Source organism: Aethalodelphis obliquidens, unplaced genomic scaffold (assembly GCF_003676395.1).
Source record: "Aethalodelphis obliquidens isolate GAN/ISIS:26980383/991018 unplaced genomic scaffold, ASM367639v1 scaffold4, whole genome shotgun sequence".
Taxonomy (NCBI): domain Eukaryota; kingdom Metazoa; phylum Chordata; class Mammalia; order Artiodactyla; family Delphinidae; genus Aethalodelphis; species Aethalodelphis obliquidens.
In genome coordinates this window covers 58,064,363-58,089,025 of record NW_020837948.1, presented here as the reverse complement: position 1 = coordinate 58,089,025, position 24,663 = coordinate 58,064,363, and the positions used below count along the sequence as shown (strand labels likewise).

At 44.0% G+C, this 24,663-nt stretch overlaps 1 protein-coding gene across 1 annotated transcript in view; it reads left to right on the top strand.

Moving 5' to 3' along the window:
* The window catches only part of ANKDD1B (ankyrin repeat and death domain containing 1B), a 58,031-nt gene that overhangs the window by 24,946 nt on the left and 8,422 nt on the right, over positions 1-24,663 (top strand). Inside the window, 6 exon segments of the mRNA XM_027101261.1 lie at positions 2,680-2,806; positions 4,958-5,059; positions 13,594-13,754; positions 16,298-16,396; positions 19,293-19,394; positions 23,877-23,972. Coding sequence (XP_026957062.1) covers positions 2,680-2,806; positions 4,958-5,059; positions 13,594-13,754; positions 16,298-16,396; positions 19,293-19,394; positions 23,877-23,972 — 687 coding nt within the window.

Genomic DNA, 24,663 nt, shown 5'->3' with positions numbered 1-24,663 from the left:
CTGGCTTCAGGCATGGCTGGGTCCAGCTCTTTTTTTTCCTCCCAACTCTTGGCTGTCTCTGTTGGCATTATTGATAGGTTTACTCTCCACATGGTGGGAAAGATGGCTACTAGCAGCCTCAGGTTTTATATATGAAAGCTCACAGGTGACTCTGATTGGCCTGTGGCTTGGCACGTGACCATCCTGAACCAAACACTCTGACCAAGGGGTAGATGGTGGAAGAGGCAGGAGCTATAATGAACAGCTCCACAAAGGTGGGGCACAGGGGCTGTTCTCCAGTGGAAAAGATGGGGACAGGAAACAGGTCACCAGTGCTCCTTCCTGCCGTTCCAGGGCATTAGCAACCTTTAAAGGCTGTCTCCCCCCATTTCTTGTCACCTGCTCCCCAGCCACAAACACACACTCACACTGAGTTCTGTACTCCCACAGATCGCCAGCTCAGGTCCTGCATTTCATTATGATCACTCGTATGTGTGTTCGTCTTCCCTAACAGACTCTGAGCTTCTTAACATCGGGGTGCCGTATTTTTTATCTTGGCCACTCTTGCTTAGCACAGTATCTGACATATACATAGGTGCTTAATAATTGTTCAGTAAACAAGTGACTGATTTATACGGATGTGTGACTAAATGTTTTCATCTAGTATATCATCAGTGTTTCCCATCCTCCTTTTTGTGATTTGTTTATATGGACCTTTATCTGTTGTCAGTATTAGCAGATATTTGTCATAAGCCAGACACAGTAATTTTGTCTCTGTCATTTCCCAAGAGCTGTTCATGGCTCAAGACTAGATCTTGATCTTCAGTTAGGGGTCTAATCTCACAAGCAGCAAACGGAGGCCCCAAGCACTTTCTGTCTCTTCCCTTTGCCCTTCCTTAGTGATTCGATGAGAACCATCGATGATGAGTCAGGATTTCAAACTCTGAAGGGCTGGGGATGTAGGTCTAATTGACCACGTATCTGGCTCAAGAATGTAAATGAGGTGAATTTTTGGTGCCAGTTTGTTTCTCCGGCCTCCCTACATGCATGAGTGCAGAGCCCTGGAGGGCTGATCTATACACACTTTTTTTTTTGGCCATTGATTATTTTAGCACTTTTCCTTCCTTTCTCTTTAAGTTGTCGAGAATCATGAGCTGCTATCTCAAGTTAACAGTGACCATTATCTTTTTTTTTTTTACATCTTTATTGGAGTATAATTGCTTTACAATGGTGTGTCAGTTTCTACTTTATAACAAAGTGAATCAGTTATACATATACATATGTTCCCATAACTCTTCCCTCTTGTGTCTCCCTCCCTCCCACCCTCCCTATCCCACCCCTCTAGGTGGTCACAAAGCACCCGAGCTGATCTCCCTGTGCTATGCGGCTGCTTCCCACTAGCTAGCTACCTTACGTTTGGTAGTGTATATATGTCCACGCCTCTCTCACACTTTGTCACAGCTTACCCTTCCCCCTCCCCGTATCCTCAAGTCCATTCTCTAGTAGGTCTGTGTCTTTATTCCTGTCTTACCCCTAGGTTCTTCGTGACATTTTTTTTCTTAAATTCCATATGTATGTGTTAGCATACGGTATTTGTCTTTCTCCTTCTGACTTACTTCACTCTGTATGACAGACTCCATTATCTTTTTATTATCTTGCATTAGCAGGAGATCAGATAACAGTCTAGATTCAGGAACCTTCTGATAAAGAGTCTTGTATCTTGCTTTTCACATTTCAAACATCTTGCTAAGCTTTTAGTTAATAACATATCAAGCCAATCTGTGAATGTTTTCTTTAGTCGAAGAAAATACTTCTGCTATTTTGCCACCCCAACTTCTTTTCCTGCTTTTAAATATCTCAGGTTAGAAAATTGAGTTTTTTATGGGTATTTCATTGTTCTCGATGACATTTTGGCTGTTGAAAATGCAGTCTCCCTTTGCAATGTGAAAAGTTGGAGAAATTGCCATAATCAGAAGATTCTGCACTTGAACCTTCCTCCCCAACACATTACACCTAAACATCCCTTTTAAGCTATATTCTCTGGATAATTCCTAATTTCTCCATCCCATTTCATATTGACCTATTCTCAAGAGTTTTCCCGTTGATTCTTGGTGAACGTTAGAGGTAAATGTATGAGCAAGCAAGGAGAGCCTAAAGAGAAGCAGTTGACACACGTCATGTCTGAATGAGTCACGTAAATATTAAACCCTGGACAATTTCTGCTTCAAACATTTTTATCAGTAAGGCAAGGCTTACTGAGCAATACGCAGGTGACTCAGATGGGGTCTGGCACAAAATCAGCTTCTCAATAAATAGTCGAGTGAAAGAACTATTCAATAAATGCAGAAAGTTGGTAAAATTGTTACATTTGAAAGGGAATCTCATTGTCTGATTGTGGGGTGGCATCTCCCCAGGTGCTTGGGAAGACAGTTTCCAACAGTACTTCTCTACCCCCATAAAAATGATTCTGTGCTGATGCGGAGTTCCCACAGTTTGGGGCAACAACTCAGAAATGGATCTGGTTTGAAGTGAGAGGGATTGTTTTCACCCTCCCCTAGGAAGGCCCCAGAATGCTGTGACCAGAATCACCACCTTGGCCTCCTCGCCATCCCCTCCCCTCAAGCTGCTGCCCACTTTGTTGGTTGCCTTGCCGGCTCAGTAAGTGTATAATGAACACTGAAGTTTATGATTGACTTTCAGAAAGGAAGAAAACCATTTCTTTTGGCAGCAGAGCGGGGCCACATTGAAATGATAGAAAAACTTATCTTCCTTAATCTGCATACTTCAGAAAAGGACAAGGTGAAATGGACTTTTATTTCTTTGCTGAGTACCAGAGAAAGGGGAGTGACAGTTGAGGTGTAGATTTGGTGATGGCATTTTGGTGAGCAGTAGAGTTGTTCAGTTGTTACTACAGTCAGAATCATCGAATATCCAGGTGAAATCAACCCACTTTTTCAGTGGACCGTCCAGATTGCCAGTTTTGCTCCATAAATGTCTGTGAAATCAGTGGACTACATGGAATTTTCTACTGTCAACCCAGTTGCTCTTTTCTTCCACTGAGGTCTGTGGGAGGCTCAGCCCCACCTGACCAGGGAGGGAAACACTGGGAGGGCATCCATGTCTGTGTGCATATCTTTGATACTTTCCTTAGGAGAAATTCCTAGATGTGGAATTGTGGGTCAAAGAGTTCTGCACATTTTAAAACTACCTCCCAGAAATCTTTCACCAGTTTGCCTTCTCAAGGTTATATAGAATTACTTTTATTGTCCCACTTTTGCTAGCAAATTAGCAGCAAAGGTAGAGCAAGGAACATGGATGGATTTTTTCCCTTCTCGTTCAAGCAGCTATTTATTTTCATTTAACACTTTGAAAGTATGAATTTCACTTAAAACTGTGGAAAACATGGCCACGACTCTATCCACAGCTTTAACAGGCTAAAGTAACTCATGGAGGTTCATTTGTTAAACCATTCACTTATTCACCAAAAAAAAAAAAAAAAAAAATTTAATATGTGCTCTATGCTAGGTAGAGTATGTTTTCTTATTCTAGAAGCCTACAGGGCAAGAAGAGCATACAAAAAATAATATATCGGGCTAAATGCGGTAATAGATGTATATACAGTGTGCTGTGGGAGCACAAAGGAAAATCTGTTTCAGAAATATCACAGGCTTCACAGAGGAGGTGGTATGTTATGTGGGTCTGAGCATTTGAATGGACAGTGGTACGAGGAGATTGGAGGAGGGCACAAGGGTAGAGTATTTGAGACAGAGGGAAGAGCCCGTTTGTAAAGGAACCAAGGCATGAAAGAGCATGGTGTGTCCTGGGAATGACAAGTTCAGGGTGGCAGAAATTGAGGATGGGTGGGCTGGGAAAGGTGGATGCCAAGTGGGCCAAGGCAGAGAGACCATGAAAGGCTGTGCTCACCAGGAGGAGGGGTGATTCTGACCTATTGGCAGCAGAGACCTTGGAAGGTTTTAAGCAGAAAACAAGGGATGGGATCCATCCTGGGTGTAGGTGGGTAACTGTCACCGTGGTTTGAAGGGGGTATTGGTGCCTGGAGAGGCAGGAGATGGGGAGTCCCAGTCAGGTGACTGCAGAAGTGGCTGAAGCAAGAGCTACAGAAAGCCTCTCGCCGAGGCTCTCACTGGCAGCAAGCAGGACGAGGTGGTAGGAGGAGACAGAGACCACAGGATTTGTGACCAGGGGGTACGGAGAGGGCAGACTTTCTGGCCCCTAGCTGTCTGGCTTGGACTTCCAGGAGGGTGGGGTGCCCATCACTGAGCTGTGGGGTACAGGGGAGGAGGGGGTGATGCATGGTGAGTAGTAAGATTTCGGAGGTTCACTCTGAGACACCGGAGTGGGGAGGGGGTATATTCAGGTGGAGGGCGGCAGGGAGTTGGAAACCGGGCCTGGGGTTCTTGTAAACTCCTTGTGAGTCATCTGCTCTGGGTGGTCACTTTTTAACCTCTGGCTCAATTGCCTTTGAGGCTGGCTGTTTGGAGACTCACGTGAGTGGAGTCCTCTTGGACTTCATAGTTTAATATTCTGACGAATTCTAACTTGGCAGCTCTCCTGAGAGCTACTTTAAGTAATATAATCATTTACTTTAAGACACCATTGATTGTAAGGCACGTCATTATTTCATGTAACACTAAGAAAAAATAATGCTGCCAATTAAACTGTGACACAAAAAACTCTCTTGTCATTTAGAATATTTTATATTATTGAGTTTTTAGACTTTTATCTTAGATTTTTAAAAATCATATACATACAAAGGACGAAATAAGCAAGGGAGCTTGGTTAAGTATTCCTATACTTCATACATTGAGTCGAAATCTTCTAAATCACTTTCTCACTCAGAGTCTTGATGTCCTTGCTTTTCCAGACAAAATATTGTCTTTTGTGCCTTCAAAGACGTTTGTGATGCAGTGTTTCTTCAAAAGGTGCCCTGCTATAGATTCTGAGATTTTCTTCTAAGCCACTGACACCCATTCTGATTTAATGCAAATCACAAGCCATGACAGCTATATCATGTCTGCTGCCCGGTTGACTGAGATTGTGAGGTGCATCCCGATCGCAGGTATGTTAACATGAGAAACAGGATGTGACTTAGAGTTGGTGGTGTATGGTCATAAAAATAGCAACTGTGGGCAATAAAGTGAAAACTGAAGGCTGTGAAAGTGGACGTGTGTGATGCCTGGGAAAAGTCAGTATTCCCCTTGGACCAGAGAAGCATAATCAGCCTGGTCACATGCATCCCTGGACTGGGATTAAAAGCAGGGCTCTGACTGCCTGGGTCTGATCCTGGCTCCATCACCCCAGCTAGATGATTTTGGGCACGTTACTTGGCCCCTCTCAGCCTTAGCTTCCTCATCTATCAAATAGCCTCATAAGGCCTTAGTGAGGTTTCAAATGAAAGGCTGTGTCACACACTTAGTTCAAGGAATGGTGCCTGGCACATGGTAAGTGTGCAACAGGTGGTACCCGGTGTCATCACTGGTGTTATCTGGGTGCAGTAAGTGGGATCCTGGTTATCATCGGTATCAGTGGTACATATTGTTATTATCCTCCTTTTTCTCTCTTCCAGTTCCTAGGAGAATGTAAGCCAGGCTTTCAGCTGAGGATCATGGACAAAAGTAGAGCCTTGATTTGTTTATTTTTATGTGTGTGACCATCTGACGTAGTGATGATCAGGTTGAACTAGTTTAACTTAAAGAAGATCCTAGGAATTTGGTCTTCTTGAATAAGAGTTATGAATGTGAGAAACTCAAAAAGAACATGATTCACCTAGGATAAATCTTAGCCATGATTGGCCTTCACAAGTCAATATAGAGATCCAGTCCTATAGTCATAGGATTTAATTTAAAGTCTTAGTTGTGCTTGCCCTGTTTTGCTTTAATACTTTACCACTGGAATGTGTGCACTTGGATTTCATCTACCTTTTAGTTATTTTCGCGTTGGGGCACATTGAGGAAAAGTCATAAAGTCCAACGAACTGTAATTGTAGATTGTGATGGGTTTTATTTGCACAAAGTGAAGTATCTAGTGATAATATTAGCCTTTTGGATGAAGCCCATAACGTACATACAGTCTTGGGCTGCCTCTGTTTCCTCACATAGGCTGTTGCTGGACCAGTTGGACTAGGCTCATGGGACTAGGCTCTAGAGCAGTGGTCTCCAAACATACTGGGTAGCAAACTCATAACCAGTAAAGAAAGTTTGAGCATGCACCTAATCACATGTACATTTATAATTAAATTAATATATTATAAAACATATGCCAGAAATATAAATTTTAAAAATTGAGATAAAAATAAACATAAATAGCAATTTTCATATTCTTCTCTACACTGAAAGGATTATCTTGTAAATATCTGATGTATTTTCCTTCCAGTTTTCTTTGTGTTCCTATGCATGTATATTTTTAGTGCCTGCCCAAAATTCATTTAACTGTTCTTTAGCTCTTGGACATTTAGGTGTTCTTTTATCTTTTTTTTTTTTTAATAAATTTATTTATTTATTTTTGGTGTGTTGGGTCTTCGTTTCTGTGCGAGGGCTTTCTCTAGTTGCAGCAAGTGGGGGCCACTCTTCATCACGGTGCGTGGGCCTCTCACTACCTCGGCCTCTCTTGTTGCGGAGCACAGGCTCCAGACGCGCAGGCTCAGTAGTTGTGGCTCACGGGCCCAGTTGCTCCGCGGCATGTGGGATCTTCCCAGACCAGGGCTCGAACCCGTGTCCCCTGCATTGGCAGGCAGACTCTCAACCACTGTGCCACCAGGGAAGCCCCTGACATTTAGGTTTTGTTCAGTTTTTCTTTACTATTAAAGTAATGCTGTCATGAACCTCTTTGTATACAAATTTTAGTCTGTATTCCTCATTATTTCCTTTGGGTATATTCTTAGAGGCCGGATAGCTGGGTCAAAGATATAAATGTTTATTAGGCTCTTGATATATTAAAGACATGAATTCTTTCCTTCACAGTTTTTGCAAATATTTTTCCACTGGGGTTTGCCTTTTGGCATCTCTTTTCCTGGAAAAGGAGAAGGCAGATTATGAAAAGAAATTCCTCTCTAACAGATGGCTGTCCCAGGCTCTCAGGGGAAGCTGCTGGGATACAGTTTTTCCATCTTGGTGGGACAGGAACATTGGTTCCATGCTCTTTTGTCCCTGTTAACATGATTGTTTGTACCTAATTAGCTACAAGTAAAATTGTCTGAACTTATCCTAGCTGTTAGGCAGAATAATGTCCAAGGTGGAGAATGGTTAGGACATGGGGAAGGAATTCTGCATTTCTTCCCAATATTTTTAGGAAAGAATCTGCATGAGGAGGGGGAAGTATCCAAGTAGCTATTGTGTGAGACCAGTTCCTTCTTTTCTATGTTGTGGCCTAAACTAAACTCACTTTGTCCTACTAGTGTTTATCATAATGAGTTTCAGGAACCTTAATTACGAAGGTAAGGTATTACATTTTTTTTTAAATGACATGCAATATTTTAAATCAGTTTTAAAGGTTAAAACTGTACTTGGTACAAATGTGCTTCTATTTTTGTATTTCATACTGCATTTTAGTTCCTCATTTCCATGATTATCTTTCTTAACAAGCTGTTACCTTCTTGTAGACAGGGTCTGTATTCTAGTTGTCTTCCCAATCCCAGTGCCTACTACTGTCTGACAAACAACAGGTGTCTAATAACTGTTTGTTAGATTAATAAAGATCGAGAGTATGAATGATGGAGGGAAGGTGAGAAAGGAGGCAGCATAACAGAGTAGTTAAGAATGCAGCCTTTGGAGCCAAAGAGCTAGACTTGCATCCTAGCTTTGCCACTTTTCAACTGAGGCTTAGTTTCCTTATGTGTAAAGTGGGGATAATAACCCTGACCTCAGAGTCGTTGTGCAGTTAAACTGTGCCAAAGCATATAGTCTTGTCAGTATAAGTTGGCACATAGATGCTCAATAAATGCTGTCTATTAAGAGTAATGCACAAGAGATAGAGAAAGCATGCTGTTTCTCAAGTAATTTCATTCCATGCCAAGGGGCAATTCATTTTAACTTTTTTTCCGTTTGTTAGAATGGCGAAACACCATTCTTCTTAGCTGTTGAAGGAGGTCATGAAGAATGCAGCAAAGTGCTACTGGCATCAGGAAGTGATATCAACATTCCAAGTGAAGTATGTGCTCCATGTCTACTTACTCACACAGGGAGGGGGACTCAGAATGTTCTTTGGGTAATCTGGTCCTGCACTGACCCATTCACTGGGCTTTTGTAGAATTAATACAATTGTCCCTCGTGTCCGTGGGGGACTGGTTCTAAGACCTGCCTGGGGTACCAAAATCTATGGATGCTCCAGTTCCTTATGTAAAATGGTGTAATACAGTCCTTATCCGTGGTTATCCATCCAACTGTGGGGGGCAGGGGGATTTGGAGGGCCGATTGTATTAATAATTTGCTTACTTTGGGGTAAGAATTAATGTCTTAACTCTGACGTTCCTCTATTAATATTTCCTCAAAAACAATACCATTCTTCCTATTTATTTGGGGAATAATTTATTTGGAGAATAATTGAAAATAGGGCAAAGGTAGCAATAGTTGTTGCTTCTCAGACACTTTTATTCTACTTTGTTTTCTTCCTAGAAACAAGTAGTACCTGGCTTATACACAGTAGATGCTGAAAAAGAAAATTGTGTAAAAAGCCAAGTGGTCATTCTGGAGCCTGAAGAAGACAGGATGATGCCTTCTTCTAGGTACAAAATACAAAATACTTTGGTGCTGAGATCCTTTGACACTGATCTTCATTTATTTTTAAATTTTTTTTATTTAAATTTTTTTTGGCCGCACTGAGCAGCTTGTGGGATCTTAGCTCCCTGACCAGGGATGGAACCGAGGCCCATGGCAGTGAAAGCACCGAGCCCTAACCACTGGACTGCCAGGGAAGTCCCTCACTATATAAAATTATATATACATAGACAAGATTGCAAGAGAGAGTGGAATATGTAGGGTGAGGTGATTCCCACTGACGTTGCAAGGTTTTTTATGCGATAAATGAGCCCAGAGTTAAGAATTCACGGGGCCCAGGAAACATTCAGAATATGGAGAGCGGTGCTGTTTTTCTGTCATGCCCAGGTGCCCCTCTGCCCCCAGTCTGCAGCCTCCCTGGAAAGGCCTCCCTTATTAGCAAGATCCTCCTGGGATCACTCCTTTTGGCTCGCCTCGCTGCTCTGTGCCTCCCTCCCTTCTGTACTTAATTATTTGGCGCTCTGAAGGTTTTGCTTTGTAATGGCTTTCACATGCTCGCATTCTCCCCACCCTGCCAGGACTGTAGGCTCCACGTTGTCCATATCCTTATGGCCTTGGCCTCATCCAGACAGCCTGGAAATTGTCCTAAGTCAGTTTTACATCTTTTACATTATCTTGGGTTTTCCCTGGAGTTCATTAGCACACTTCCTGGATCAATAGCCTCAGCCCCCCCCCCCCCCCCCCCGCTGCTGTCCACACCTGTCTCCGCCCAGTCCAGTAAAGGCCCCGGGGAAAACAAGCAGCAGGAAGCAGGAAGCCAGAAGCAAGGATACACACCAGGGTTGTGAGCGGCTCATTTTGCTTTCACATCTGTAGGTGATTACTGTGTTTGATCTTGGAAATGCTTCACCCGCTGACATTAGTTAGTCTTGTTCTCCAGGAGCTTGCTTTGCACCCACCCAGCTAAGGGGAGGGGGTAAAGGTGGAGTCATTTCTGAGGAGGGTAGTGGGGAGAGATTGTGGATTTAGCTGCCTATGGAGACCGCCTCCGTTGGGGCTGGGTGGAGAGGCTGCCTAGCTACCCTGGGTCAAGTGAAGACTTTCTGTAGACCCTAAGAATTCCATATTTCTGGAGGCCCTACCTCACATCTTATCAAATAACTTTAAATGCCCCCGCATTCCACATTAAATATCTCTTTTCTTTTGCTGTAAATTATTTTTTAAAGGCTTTTTTATTTGTGCATTTATAATCATTTGGATACGATAAACTACCTTAATTTATGATTGACTCTGATTTCTTAGAACTCTGTGCAGACCTGAGAATTCGAGGGAGGTGAAAAAATTTAACCTACAAATTGTTTACAGTGTAATGAATACCTTATGAAGATTACATTTAGCAATCAACGAAGTCTGAACATGTCAATTAAATATTCACTTCAGTTTTGTGCTTTGCTTTTGGTATCTTGGGACCAACTTTTTTTTTTTTTAATAAAGAATGGCATGACTTTTAAAAAATAATAATTTTATTTTATTTATTTATTTTTGGCCGCGTTGGGTCTTCGTTGCTGCGCGCGGGCTTTCTCTAGTTGCCGCGAGCCGGGGCTGCTCTTCATTGTGGTGCACGGGCTTCTCACTGCGGTGGCTTCTCTTGTTGCGGAGCACGGGCTCTAGGCGCGTGGGCTTCATTAGTTGTGGTGCACGGGCTCAGTAGTTGTGGCTCACGGAATCTTGAGCGCAGCAGGCTCAGTAGTAGTGGCTCATGGGCTTAGTTGCTCCCTGGCATGTGGGATCTTCCCAGACCAGGGCTCGAACCCGTGTCCCCTGCATTGGCAGGTGGGTTCTTACCCACTGCGCCAGCAGCGAATCCCAACCTTTTTTTTTTAAGATTTCAAATATTTCTTTAGCTCTTAAAAAGTCTGTTGGCCTGTTGTGCCTCATGGATAAAATGCCACAGACTCCTATAGCTCTTCCCACCATAGGGTTACTGGCTTTGGGCTCTTCACAAGCCTGTTTCTGCATCAGATCTTTCCATTGGGGGGACACTTCCTACCATTCTGGTCTCAGTCTAAACGTCACCCTATCCAAGAAGCTTTTCTTGATCACTCACTGGAAAGAAACCATCCATTCATGCTGTTTCACTTCTCATTGTAGCATTCTCATTGTCACTAGCTGATGTTATTCTTCTACTAATGTCTAGAATCTACTAAATAGGTTCTAAATCTACTGATCTACCAATCAACTGATTGTCCACCCCTACTGAACGTAACGTCAGAGATCTTGTCGGTTTAGTCATAGCCCCCGCGGTCTAACATGGGGGCTGACACGTAATAAGTGCTCAGTAAATTTTTGTGGAATGAATAAGATGATACTTGTGATTATTGTACACATTTACTAGCTCATTTATTTTCCAAGTGTTGCTTTGGTTTGAGAGAAAGAGGTAGGGTGGTGTGGTAGGCAGAATAACGGCCCCCAAAGATGTCCACATTGTGACCCTTGGAACCTGTGAGTATGTGAGGTTACATGACAAAGGGGAATTAAGGTTGCTTTGCAGATGGAAGTAAGGTTGCTCATCATCTGACCTTACAATGAGATTATCCAGGTGAGCCTAATGTAATCACCAGGGTCCTTTAAAAAGGAAGGAGGAGGCCGGCAGGGAGGTCAGAGGGATGCAACGTGAGAAGGACTCAGCACACCACTGCTGACTTCGAAGGTGGAGGAAGGGGGCTGCAAGCCAAGGAATGTGGGTGGTTTCTACAAACTGAAAAAGGTAAAGAAATGGATTCTCCTGAAAGCCTCCAGAAAGGCCTTTATTTTCACCCAGTGAGACTCATTTCAGACTTCTGACCTCCAGAGCTGTAAGATAATACATTTGTATTGTTTAAGGCACTAAGTTTGTGGTAATTTGTTATTAGCAGCAATAGAAAACTAATAATATAGGTGGTTATGTCATTTTTACAGAGGAAGACATAGAGGCCCATCCTTGAGAGGACATTTATTCAAGGTCATATGGGCATTTAGTATCAGCTCAAGCTAGACTCCAGTTGGTCAGAGCGTGTATCATTCCTGTGAGTATTTATACCACTTATCTATTACTTCATAACAAACCAACCCAGAGCACAGTGACTTAGAACAATGCACTGTTATCTTTCCTGGCTCTGAGGGTTGACTGAGCTCAGCTGGGAGATTCTTACATTGGGTCAGGTATGTGGTTGAAGTCAGTTTTGGCCAGGGCTTCAGTCGTTTGCAGACTTACCTGAGGAGGATGTCCACAGTGGCTCACTCACATGCCTGGCAGTTGAGGTTGGCTATCAGCTGGGCCTCTTGACAAGAGCACCAACGTGCAGCATCTGCATTGCCTTCTCATAGCATGGCAGCTGGCTTCCATGATGTAGGGAGCAGCAGCTGCCAGGCCAGTTAAGGGTCACACCTGGAACGAGCACACTGTCACCTCTGCCATATTCTGTTGGCCAAAGCAGTGACAGGGTCTATCCAGATTCAAGGGGGTGAAGAAATAAACCCCACTCCTCGGTGGGGAGTGGCAGGGTCACATTGCAGAAGAGCAGATTGGATGGGACATACTTATGCAGCCATTTTAGGAAAACATACTAACCTGCATACAGCCTCCTTACTCTGAGGACCTGAAAATACTTTGCAGCAATCCTGCAATTACAGGACATCCCCTCCCTGGGATACCAAAATCCGAGGATTCTCAAGTCCCTTAAATAAAATGCATAGTATTGGCATGTAAGCTATGCACAGCCTCCCATGTACTTTATTTTTAAAATTTTTTTACTTATTATTTTTGGCTTCATTGCTGGGCGTGGGCTATCTCTAGTTGCGGCGAGCGGGCGCTACTCTTTGTTGTGGTTCGCAGGCCTCTCATTGCGGTGGCTTCTCTTGTTGTGGAGCATGGGCTCTAGGTGTGCGGGCTTCAGTAGTTGTGGCTCACGGGCTCAGTAGTTGTGGCTTTCAGGCTCTAGAGCTCAGGCTCAGTAGTTGTGGTGCACGAGCTTAGTTGCTCCGCGGCATGTGGGATCTTCCCGGACCAGGGCTCGAACCCGTGCCTCTGCACTGGCAGGCGGATTCTTAACCACTGAGCTACCAGGGAAGTCCCCTCCCATGTACTTTACATATCTCTAGGTTACTTATAATACCGAATACAATGTAAATTCTATGTAAATAATTGTAAATAGAATGTAAATGTTATGTAAATAGTTGCCAGCACTTGAGCGAATTCAAGTTTTGCTTTTTGGAACTTTCTGGAATGTTTTTTTTTTGGAATATTTTTGATGCATAGTTGGTTGAATTTGCAGTTGCAGAACCCATGAATTTGGGGGACCAACTGTAATCAGTCAATAACTATCCACTGACCTTGTCTTATTGCAAGGCCTTTTGGAGGAGGCCCTGACCTAAGTAGTTTGCCCTCTAGCATGGGCACTAAGTGAAGGAGAGATGCTAAAGAAGTTGAGTGAAAGGGCTGTGAGGGAACCTGCACATAGGCAGCAATCATGCTGAGTTCTGAGGTGGTACCTGTAAAGGGGAGAGTTGCTAGTAAATGGTCAGGGCGGGAGAGGGTGGATGCACTTCTGGGGCCAATACCAAGTTCGGCCCTTTTGGCTCAAGGAGGGGGTTTGCAGGTTGTATAGAGAGAAGGCTTGGCCCTAGTCCACTTCGTACTTCCTGGAGAAGGGAAGGATTTTAGCTCATATTTGCCTGAGGCACGTGTTGTCTAGGATTCTTGTCTCTTTTAAATGGGAGATACCTGGAAGCAACCAAAAGCCCCCCCCCCCGCCCCCAAATGATCAGAAACACGTTGAATTTTCTTTTTTAACTAGGCGTACTATTTTATTGTATTAATTGATTACCATGGAATGAACACCAGAAACCATGCTAGATTCTAATGGGATTCCCTCCGTGCCTTCTCTCTCCACCTGTCTCCTGCAGCTCGATATCAGTGCTTTGCAGATAGCAACCCGGAACAGCCACGCATCCTTTGTCAGCTTTCTTTTCAGTGAGAACGTTGATCTGCACCAGAAGGTGGAAGTGAGTCAGTCTATTATGATAACATGGGCTTTGATCCCAGCTCTGTGAGGCTGGCTGTGCTGGGAGATGCTCCTTGCAGATGCATGGAGGGCTGGAGCGGGGAGACGAGTGATCACAAAGGAGGAATTCTTTCTGGGAGGGCCGACTGGCTTCTTCTGGAGACGGAGTCTTAATCTTAAGAAATACAATCCAAGGGATGAATTTTAGAAAGTCATTGAAGTTCCTGAACAAAATGAAATCTTTGTGTTTTAAATATTTACATTTGCTGCAGTTAATTTTTTTTATGTATCTAGAGATGCCAGTCTTGTATTAAATTTATCAGTCTGGGAAAATAATGAAACTGCTGTTAATAGGAAGGAGAATGATTATTTTTCCCCCTTCACTGACCGATCTTGTTTTTCTTTTAAAAGTCAGTCATTTGTATTGATTTAGGTTTTCTGAAGTTCGAATTGGCTTTGGTAGAATTAACAAAGGCCCTCTGCGCTGGAATTAGATGGGGAAACATTCCCCTGTTTTTCACTCTACTTTCATTTCTCCTGTGAGAATATTCTTTTCTCTAATATTGCTTAGCCATTTCTATTTATTGTATTAACTGGAGAGGAGGGACATGATTTAACCCATGACTGGTAGTTTTTGGAGAATGGCGTTAGGGGAACTGGTTCTGACCTTGCCTGGTCCATCTAAGGATGCTTCCTGTTTCTCAGGAGGAATTGGGCCCCAGCAAGGCCAATGGTCCCAGCAGGAAGGGCACTGCTTACGTCCCTGGGACGAGGGATACGTTCTCTTTTTTCATCCTTAGCGCCCCTAGAAAGAAGGTCCTCCCTGAGCAGAAGAGGTCTGCACAGAAAGCTTTCCCCTCCTGCTGCCCCTCTGCCCCATCTGTCTCCCACTTCCCTTGCTCACCCTTGGACAGTCTGACATACGCAGACGTAGCATTCCACCTGCCCTTGCTTTCCTTCTCCTCTGTGTGCTGGTGAATCCCTTGCTAACTCACTACATCTCTCTTCCATCCGTCTACCCCTGTTTCCTGGGAAGGAGCCTGGTGCTGCTGCTGGAGTCAGGAAGATCTGGGTTCAAATTCTGTCTCTGCTCCTTCCTAGCTCCGATGCCTCGAGGAAGTGATTTCACCTCTGTGCCTCATATATAGAGTGGGGAAGAGAAGCCCTAACTGCTAGGGTGGTTGTGAATGAAAAGCTGTTAGCCCGGTGTTTCAGAGTATGAACTGTAGGGGAAGTGAGTGAGTAGTAGGCACCATTAGGAGAGTGTGTTGTATGTGCATAAATGATGCTGATTAATATCATCTGCTCCGCTTGAGCAGCACTGCACCCTGTCCTCACCACCCACCTTGCCGCATCTGTTTTCCCTCTTTCCACGCATTTTGCCTCTCAGCTCAACTACTGTTGTCCACACAGTCTCACTGCATCTTCTGCCCCTGCTCTCTCACACCTGTACCCCTGCCCCTCTCCTCCCCACTAAATGCCCCTCACCTCACTCTCTCACACCTTACCTGTGTTCTCCTCGCCTTTTTTCCTCCTTGCATCTGCCTTTTCTACCCCCAGAGATGTGTTTTCTCTCGAGCCTCCTGGGCCAGTGGCAGCTGGGTGGGAGCAAAGGCAACAGGAGGTTGTGTGTGTGACCCTGGAGGTGGGCACTGAGCCTGACAGGGCTGGTAAGAAGCCCGTAGTAGAGGTGGCTGAGCGCATGGCTGGAAGACAGACGGCTTAGCCACAAAGGAGGAGGAAAGGGGAGCAGGCTGCAAGGGCCTGGTGAATACGCGATGGCTGGGCTCTACATAGGTGGGAGGGCTGAGCACTGACGGTGCCCCTGGGTGAGTGGGGCATTAGTCCCACAACATGCTCTAGGCAGAAAGAACCCAAGATCAAAGCAACTCGGAGAATGCTGAAGGGGAATGCTGTTGCTTCCTTGTGGCTGTTCCCACTGCACTTTAGCTCTTTGAAACCTCTGGGAAGTCCTGCAGTTAAGCTATTTAATATTTTCTTAGCTTCATATTTGAGCTCAAATGTCAATTCTTCAGGGAAGCCTTTTCTGACTTCCAGAAAGTTTGACCCTTGGCCCACACCCACATGTGCTCTCTTACCGCTGTGCACTTTTCCTTCAAGGCACTTATCACAATGTGTAACTGTACATTTATTTTGTGACTTAAAAAAAAAAACACATCAATATCTGCTTTCCCTACTAGATGAAAGATTCCTGAGGATGGGCCATGTTCACCACTGAACCCCTAACATCCTGAAAAGAGCCTGGCCCATAATAGGTGCTCAGTGTCAAGTTCTAGAATGAATGAAGTGGGAAAGTGGGTTGCTGGTGAGCGGGATTTCTGTACAGCCTTGGCGTGGAAGTGACTGCTGAAGACTTACTAAGGGCCTGCAACCATGCTGGGCAGTACCAGTATTCAGGAGATTATCAGGAAATGTCTGATGAAATGAGTCGCTTTTTTTTTTTTTTTTTTTTTATGAGTCGCTTTTTGATCTGATTGATGAAGCCAGAATCTTTTGAATTTGAAATGTCATTTCTTTCTGCAGCCTAAGGAGTCCCCTCTTCATTTAGCTGTTATCAACAACAATATCACAGTGGTAAACAGCTTATTAAGTGCACAGCATGATATTGACATCTTAAATCAGGTAAGCCAGGCAGATCAGAACCTAGAGAGTCTATTTTCTTGTTTCAACTCAGCATGTGTTTAGGGGTAGTTTTGATCAAGTTCAAGGTGCTCTAAAGATTCCTGGGAAGAATATGCACATTCATGTTTTTATCCTTTTGCCTTTGTAAACCCCCACTCCCACTTGCACACACATATTTTGTCTTTTTCAAATGCACAACTGGGATTCAGCCAATGCGTTATTAAACTGTTCACATTTAACAGGCCCAGGACTTCTGATAGATAAACAGTAGCCCAGAGGTAAATTGCCGGTGGCAATTTAAATCAAAAGCTACTCCCCCAGTGTGAAATGTTGTAATTGGCAGGGAGCCCTTCTCCACAAGAAAGGAAGCTTTGTTTCTATATTGTAGACAGTAAATGTATCTTCTTTTTGCCCAAAGGCAAAAGAGACCTCCTGGAATTTTTTTTAAAAATCACCATGAATTCAGACCACTGGAGGAGAATCAAATGCTGCATAAAAGGCATCCATCACTGGCAGGAAATGGAAATGCTGAGGTGGAAGAATTAAAAGGATGGGGGTGGGTGCTCTCTGAGCCAGGACCTGCTCTGGGAAGGGCTACCCTCTTCCAGAGGTCAGGAGTGGGAAGGAAAACTCTCGGGAGAGGGCCCTTGCCAGAGTCCTGAGGACAGATGAGCGTCTGGACTCCTCCCTCCTTCCTGGCTGCCCCTTCCCAGGTGAGGGAGCAGCCACGTGCGGTGGGCAGGCGTGTCCTAACCCACTGTATCATCCTCGGTTTCCTCACCTGTGAAACCAGAGCACTGACTCAGATCTCTGCAGTCTGCTCCAACTCCAGCCTGTGAGGTCCCTGGTGCCCTGAGCTGAATTGGGACTTAACTCCCCTTCTGTCCCTTCCTTCCCCAGAGACCGTCCTCCTCCCTGGTCTTTTACTATCCCAAAAGTTTGGGGGAAGAAAATCTCTCTTATTATTATTATTATTTTTTATTTTAAAGGAATTTTGCCTTTTTTTAAAATTTTATTTTATTTATTTATTTATGGCTGTGTTGGCTCTTCGTTTGTGTGCGAGGGCTTTCTCCAGTTGCGGCAAGCGGGGGGCCACTCCTCAACGCGGTGCGCAGGCCTCTCACCATCGCGGCCTCTCTTGTTGCAGAGCACAGGCTCCAGACGCGCAGGCTCAGTAACTGTGGCTCACGGGGCCAGCCGCTCCGCGGCATCTGGGATCCTTCCAGACCAGGGCTCGAAACTGTGTCCCCTGCATTGGCAGGCAGACTCCCAACCACTGCGCCACCAGGGAAGCCCCTCTCTTATTATTGAACATACGTATGTATTCAACTATGTTAATGCCCCACATCTTTCCTCATGGGCAGAGTCTTTGCTCTACACATGGACAGAGCACCCAAGTGATTCTGGCTTCACCAGAATTGTCTAGATCCACTCCAGTGAAGGAGGCTTGCTAGGCTGCCACCCAATTATAGAAGTAGACTTTATCATTTATGGTTTTTGTTAGACCAGGAATACACACAACGTATAAAAGTAAGAAAACATAAATAAGCTAAAAACTTACAATTTGTTTATAATCCCCCCAAAGAAAGAGAACTCTGTTAACATTTTGGTGCATTTCCTGCCTTCTAGACTTCTAGCAGTTTTGCCACAGGGAGATTTTATGGGTATTTGATGTATGACACTTGTGTCTCTGTTCCATGTTGGTGTAGACTTTTGATAGGTCTGTCAGTGTAAGTTTGATGTCATGGATAACGAGCCCCCAGAGGGGCACATTGCCACCTAAAAGTGTGTCTTCAGTAAATGCTTGTTGATATTAATTATGTTAACATCCCAAGCAGGTTGGCCATATGCTCTAGTAGCAAGAGTCCTGGGCTAGATGCTACTGCCCAGCTGTGTGACCCTTGGGAAGTTGCTTCCTCTCTCTGGTTTAGGAGTTGGGCTAGATTATAGCCAATGTTCCTTTCTGTGCTAAAATTTTAGAATTGTCTTCACATCAGCATTCCTTTCAGTGGGAGGTTAAGATGGGTGATTTTCTTGTGATTTCATATATTTCTCTGAAGCATTCTTATCCTCTTCATGGGAAAGTGGTTATTCAAGAAAGAAATTAGACGTCTTGCACTCCTTTATACACTATAATGTAGGAAACTTACAAAATAGAGAAAAGCATTGAGAAGCCAATAAAAATAAGCTCTAATCCCTCCGTCTAGACATTATTATTCTTAACATCACCAATGCATTTCCTTCTTTCTCTCTATTTTTTTCTGTAAATTGAGCTCAGCTAGATAGTGTTATTTTGCTAAGGTTTTTAATGTTGTATCATAAGCATTTTTCATTTTTAAAAATCTCTGGAATTATTTTTTATTGTGGCAAAATAAACATAACATAAAATTTACCATTGTAACCATATAAGTGTACAATTCAGTGGCATTAAGTACACTGACAATGTACATAACTCTCACAGCATCCATCTCCAGAACTTTATCTTCCCAGACTGAAACTCCATACTCGTTGAACAATAACTCCTCATTCCCTCCTCCCCCTTCTCCTGGAAACCACCATTTCACTTTGTCTCTATGAACTTGACTACTCTAGGTATCCCATATTGAAATCATTTTAAAAAATCATTTGTGATGGTTTCCTACTATTCCAATATGTGGATATACCGTAATTTATCTCATGAGTTTCCTTACTAAACATGTAACTTCCTTTCAATTTTTCATTGTTATAAATAACACTGCAATGAATGTCTCCTGTACCTGTTTAAAAATATGTGACCTTATCTATTTTCCCTTACGCCTGTGTAGGACACCTTTGCTTTCTCTTTCTCTTTTTAACTATGCAAGTTTTTTCTCTCCTTAACATGCTTGGATTACATTTTTGAACTTTCTCATGTCAGAGGTCACAAGCTCCTTCGCATGTAGCTGCTGATCTTGGAAGTGTGGAACTGGTGGAAACCCTGCGGAAGGCGGGCAGCGACCTAAGGTTGTTGACAAAGTGAGTTCATGGGCTTCACTCTGTTTAGCTGAGCTGCTTGCTGAGTCCTCCCTGCCGGCTGTAAGCCTTGAGGGGTAGTATTACCACATCCTTTGTGAGATGGACACAAATTGGAGAGACCTTGTATCTTGATAGTAACATCCCAATTTTAATTGAGATAAGTTGGTAAGAATTTTTACTCTCAACAGTAAATATACATTAAAAAATTCAAATTATTTATTTTTTGAAAAGATGATAAATTTATATGGTTCAAGAATTTAAAACTTAGTAAAGGTTTTACAGTAAAAGTTTCCCATCTACCGCGTCCCTATTTGTCTGGCTCTCATACTATCCTTGCCATACATACCCATTATTGCAAGTTTCTTCTGTTCTTGCCAGAATTTCTTTATGCATATAACAGCAGACATAAATATATTATACTCTTATTCCACTCCTCCATCCTTTATACACAACTGTGGATACCTATACATATTGTCCTACATTTAGCTTTTTTCCCTTATCAGTATAAAGCAAAGATCATTCCGTGTAAGTACATGGAAAGTTTCTTCTATTTTATACAGCTACATAATAGACTGTGGTGTGGATATATCATAATTTGTTTAGTTCTCAACTGATGGGCATATAAGTTGTCCTTAAGCTTTTGCTATTATAAATAGAACTGCAATAAATAAATTTATATGTGTCTAAACTTGTTTTTTAAATTTATTTAAAAATTTTTAATTGTTGTAAAATACACACAATATAAAATGTACCATCTTGACCATTTTTTTTTCTTTAATTTATTCATTTCCTACTTTAAAAAAATTTTTTTGGCTGTGCTGCGTGGCTTGCGGGATCTTAGTTCCCCAACCAGGGATTGAACCCGCACCCTTGGCAGTGAAAGCTCGGAGTCCTAACCACTGGACTGCCAGGGAATTCCCGTAACCATTTTTAAATGTCCATTTCTGTAGTGTTAAGAATATTCACTTTGTTATACAACCAATCTCCAGAACTCATTCATCTTGCAAAACTGAAACTCTATGAACAGCAACATTCATTTCCTCCTCCCTCAGCCCCATTCCACTTCCTGTCTCTATGAATCTGACTACTCTGGGTATGTCATGTAGGTGGAATGGTACAGTATTTTCCCTTTTGGAACTGTGTCCTCAAGGCTCAACCAAGTTGCAGCATGTGTTAGAATTTTCTTCCTTTTTAAGGCTGAATACTATTCCCTTGTATGTATATGCCACATTTTGTTTATCTGATCATCCATGGATAGACATTTGGGTTGCTTGCACCCTTAAGCCATTGTGTAGGTGTGTTTTTAAAGACAGACAGCTTTGTTTCTTTCACGTGACGCGGTTCCGCAGGCTCAGCCATGGCAGGGTTGGGGTTCCAGCTTTACTGAAAGGTGTAGAAGAAGACACTGTGTGGCCCCCCTGGCTAGGTACTCATTCACATCTTAGCTTAATCCTCCCATCTCCTTTGTGAGGCAGACGAAATTATCCCAGTTTATAAGAGAAGAAGAGAATTATCCCCCCTGGCTAAGTACTCACTCACATTTTAGCTCAATTCTCCCGTCTCCTTTGTGAGGCAGACGAAATTATCCCAGTTTGTAAGAGAAGATTTGATGACATCGGGGCCATTGTAAGAAGCAGAGCTGAGCTTCAAAGCTAAGGCTACTGGCTGCTTGGCTGCCCAGCACTTCCAGAAGTTGCAGTTTTTCCTTCCTGGTCTTTGCCCTCACTAGTCATCAGCTCAGTGCATCCCTCATTCCCAGGGCAAGCCTGTGTCCTCCCTAGTCTATTTCAGAATCACACATTGCATGTTTGTGGGATCTGAATTAGTGATATGTTATTTTACTTGTCTCCATCAGTTTTCTTTTTCTGATCATGAAAGTAATACAATTTGGAAAACATAGAAAAGCATAGGGGAGGAAAACACCATCACCCATATTTCCATCACTTAGGTGGAATCCCACCAGTAGTGGCTCATTAACTTCTGTTAACATTTGGCCTTAGTATTAACATTTAGCTTTTGTAGCTAAATGTTAATAGCTTCCTGTGCTTTCTTTTATTGTACTTCGTCAGTAACACTTAACACCTCCAGGGCAGTCTGGTGAGTAGAGAATCTAAAGCATTGGGCGGGGAACTTATGTTGGGCCCCCACTGCAAGTGGACTGGATATTCCGGTGAACACGTCTGTGCTACAGCTTGATTCTGTTTTCAGAACAAAAGTCGCAGTTTCCTGGGCCTCACAGTCTGATTTCCTTTCTCCTCCTCCCTCTTTTCTCATCGCGTCTGGTGCCTCTCTGGCACCCAGGACATATGTAATTAATGAATAAAAACTATCTTTTCTGCCTGTTCCCACAACTTTTACCAAAGATAAGTGACTGTTTCTAGGACTGAATTAAGGTCTGCTCTGGATGGAAAAAAAGGAGCCAAGTTTTGGTATAAAGTTGACTTTCCCTGTCCTCTCAGCCTGTGGCCTCACAAAGCTCTCCGAGGGCCACCCGCCCTCAACGGCACAAGTATTTGGATTTCTACTCCAGCTATACTCCCTGCGAAGGTTTTCCTATGAGCTTGAAACCTCTGGCTCCCAGAATGCTGCCTTCCCAAAATAGGCTAATTATGGTGATTCAGATGGCTTTACAAGCCAGAATTTGGGTAGCATACAATTAGAGGCTTGCTAAATGCCTGCAAAATGCAGTTCTTCCTAATTTCATTACTGTCTCTTTTGATTGGACGCTGATTACTTTCAGCTCTAATTTTCAGGCTCACCTGGGTCTCAGTTCCGGGACAGCAGACAAATCATTTGACTGGTGGCAGTTGCATTTCACAAATACTCAGCCTTGTGAGAGAATTATCAGGATAAGTTTCTGGATCTCTAAGCATAGAAACATGGGTTTCTGAGGTTGGAACTTCTTCCGAGGTTACTTCTGACCATTCATTTACATTATCTTCAGGATCCCTGAGCAGATTTTTCATGGGTCATTTGGAAAACAAATGAGGGACCACTATCTTTTGCTTGGGAAAAAAGTGTAGATGTATAGCTTGTGTTCTGCACAAAATCTAGGGGACACTGCTTGCAAAGCTGTATGCTGTAGCTTTGAACTATATCCATCTTTTTTTTTTTTTAAAAAAACCCCACATTTGTTCATTTATTTATTTTTTGGCTGTCTTGGGTCTTCGTTTCTGTGCGAGGGCTTTCTCTAGTTGTGGCAAGCGGGGGCCACTCTTCATCGCGGTGCGCAGGCCTCTCACTATTGCGGCCTCTCTTATTGCGGAGCACAGGCTCCAGACGCGCAGGCTCAGTAGTTGTGGCTCACGGGCCTAGTTGCTCCGCGGCATGTGGGATCTTCCCAGACCAGGGCTTGAACCCGTGTCTCCTGCATTAGCAAGCAGATTCTCAACCACTGCGCCACCAGGGAAGCCCCTGAACTATATCCATCTTGACCAAGGTACGTCATTTGTAACTTGTATAACGTACCATATGGGCGCCAGACCATTCATGCTCCAAATTATGTCTAGAACAGCCTTTATTGCTCATTCCATTTGGTTAAGATTCCAACCCCAACCCCTCATCTTTGGTTAGAGGTGATATGATATAATAGGAAAAAATTATGGATAGGAGGCCCGTGAGCTGAATTCTGTATTATGTAGTGTTACTATTATTGATTGTATTCTGCATGAGATCCATCCCTCTTCTGTTTTATTACTCTGCCCTCCTCAACACATGGCTTTCGCTTCCTGATCTAAAGTGGCTGTTCAGGCTCCTCCCGTCATGCCAGCGTTCCACTGGGGGAGGAGGAAACTTTGAAATCTCTTTTAAAGAAACTTCCCAGAAGTTGCATGTGCTGCTTCCATTTACATACCATTGGCCAGAACTTAGTTCACATACCCAAGGGTAAGGGAGACTAGGAAATGTTCGGGGTGGCCAAGTGCCCAGCTAAAATCTGGAGGTCTCTTTTAGAAGAAAAACGTTATTTGTGGTGGGTGGGGCATGGGACACTGACTAAAGCCTCTGCCACAGGCGGAGTCAGACTCTGGAGGAGAAAAACGTACGATTACGTTATTTGCTGAGGACTTCACAGTGCAGTGAGCCAGGGAGACCACTGCCGGTCTTGGAGAAATGCTTGGGTTCTCATTGATAGAGCAAGTGTAGAACGTTACCTGTTGATGTTGGGTCCCTAAGCCCAAATCCTTCCCCCTGCCCCATTGACACAGCACCTGACACTATCAATATCTAGCATCTCTTAGACGATTACCACACACAGCCCTAGACTGTGCCACACACAGTCCTAAGGACCCTATAGAGTTATCGCACTTGCCCCTCACCACTACTCAGAGGGGTAGTTATTGAGACCTAGGGAAGCTGAGGACTGGCCCAAATTTGCCCTGCAAGGAAGCAGTAGGATCAGGATTTGAATCCAGGCCCCCTTGCTCCAAAGCGAGAGCTCCTAACCAGTAGGCCGCATTGCCTGACTCTTTGATGTTTGACTTTTTAGCAAGGGAAGACTGCCCTGGCCGTGGCCGCCAGGAGCAACTGCAGCGTCATCGTGGGCACACTCATTGAAGCCGAGAGGTGCTACGCCTGGAGAGAGGTAAGGAAAGCCGAATTCAGCTCGGTGAGGGCCTCTTCTGCAGCCCCCTCTTCTTACAGGGCAGGTTGGGGTCTGTGTAATTCTTTTTTCCGCTCTAGTGGGGAGGGCCCTGGTTAGTGTGTTATAGCTGTCCCTTCTGTCCTGTGCTGTCCAATTTGCGGTGTGAACAGCTGCCTCTCTTCCTCTCCATCCTTTGTCAGCACCAGTGGTTGGAACTGAAGTGTGTAGAGCTCCATTGGGCCAAGCAGGCCAGTCCACGTTGGCTCTAAGGAGCCTGGCGTGCGTGCTCGGGTGGTTGGCTGCTGGCTGTGCCTGCTGTCACGGAGTCTCTGGCTATGGTCCCTTCTGGAAGCTCCCAGACTCGCATTCTACTGAGTGGTAAGGAAGTTCATATTTAGGGTTTTGCAGTTTTCCGCATACCGCTGTGCCGGCTACTCAGCACTCAAGTACTCTCCAATGGTCTCGAAAACCTTATTCATCTTTAGAAAACAAAAGCTTGTTTCCAAGACATTCCTTCCATCTTCTTTCATCAGTACTGCCTCTGATAGCTGCCACTCTCGCAGCTTCTCAGTAGAATGACCTCCCCTCCAAGATTCAAGTCTATGTCCTTGGGCAGGAATTTCATCACCAGACACCACCCTCTGCTGCCATCCTAGACTGAATGTCCACTCTGGCTGGAGCCAGAGTGTCC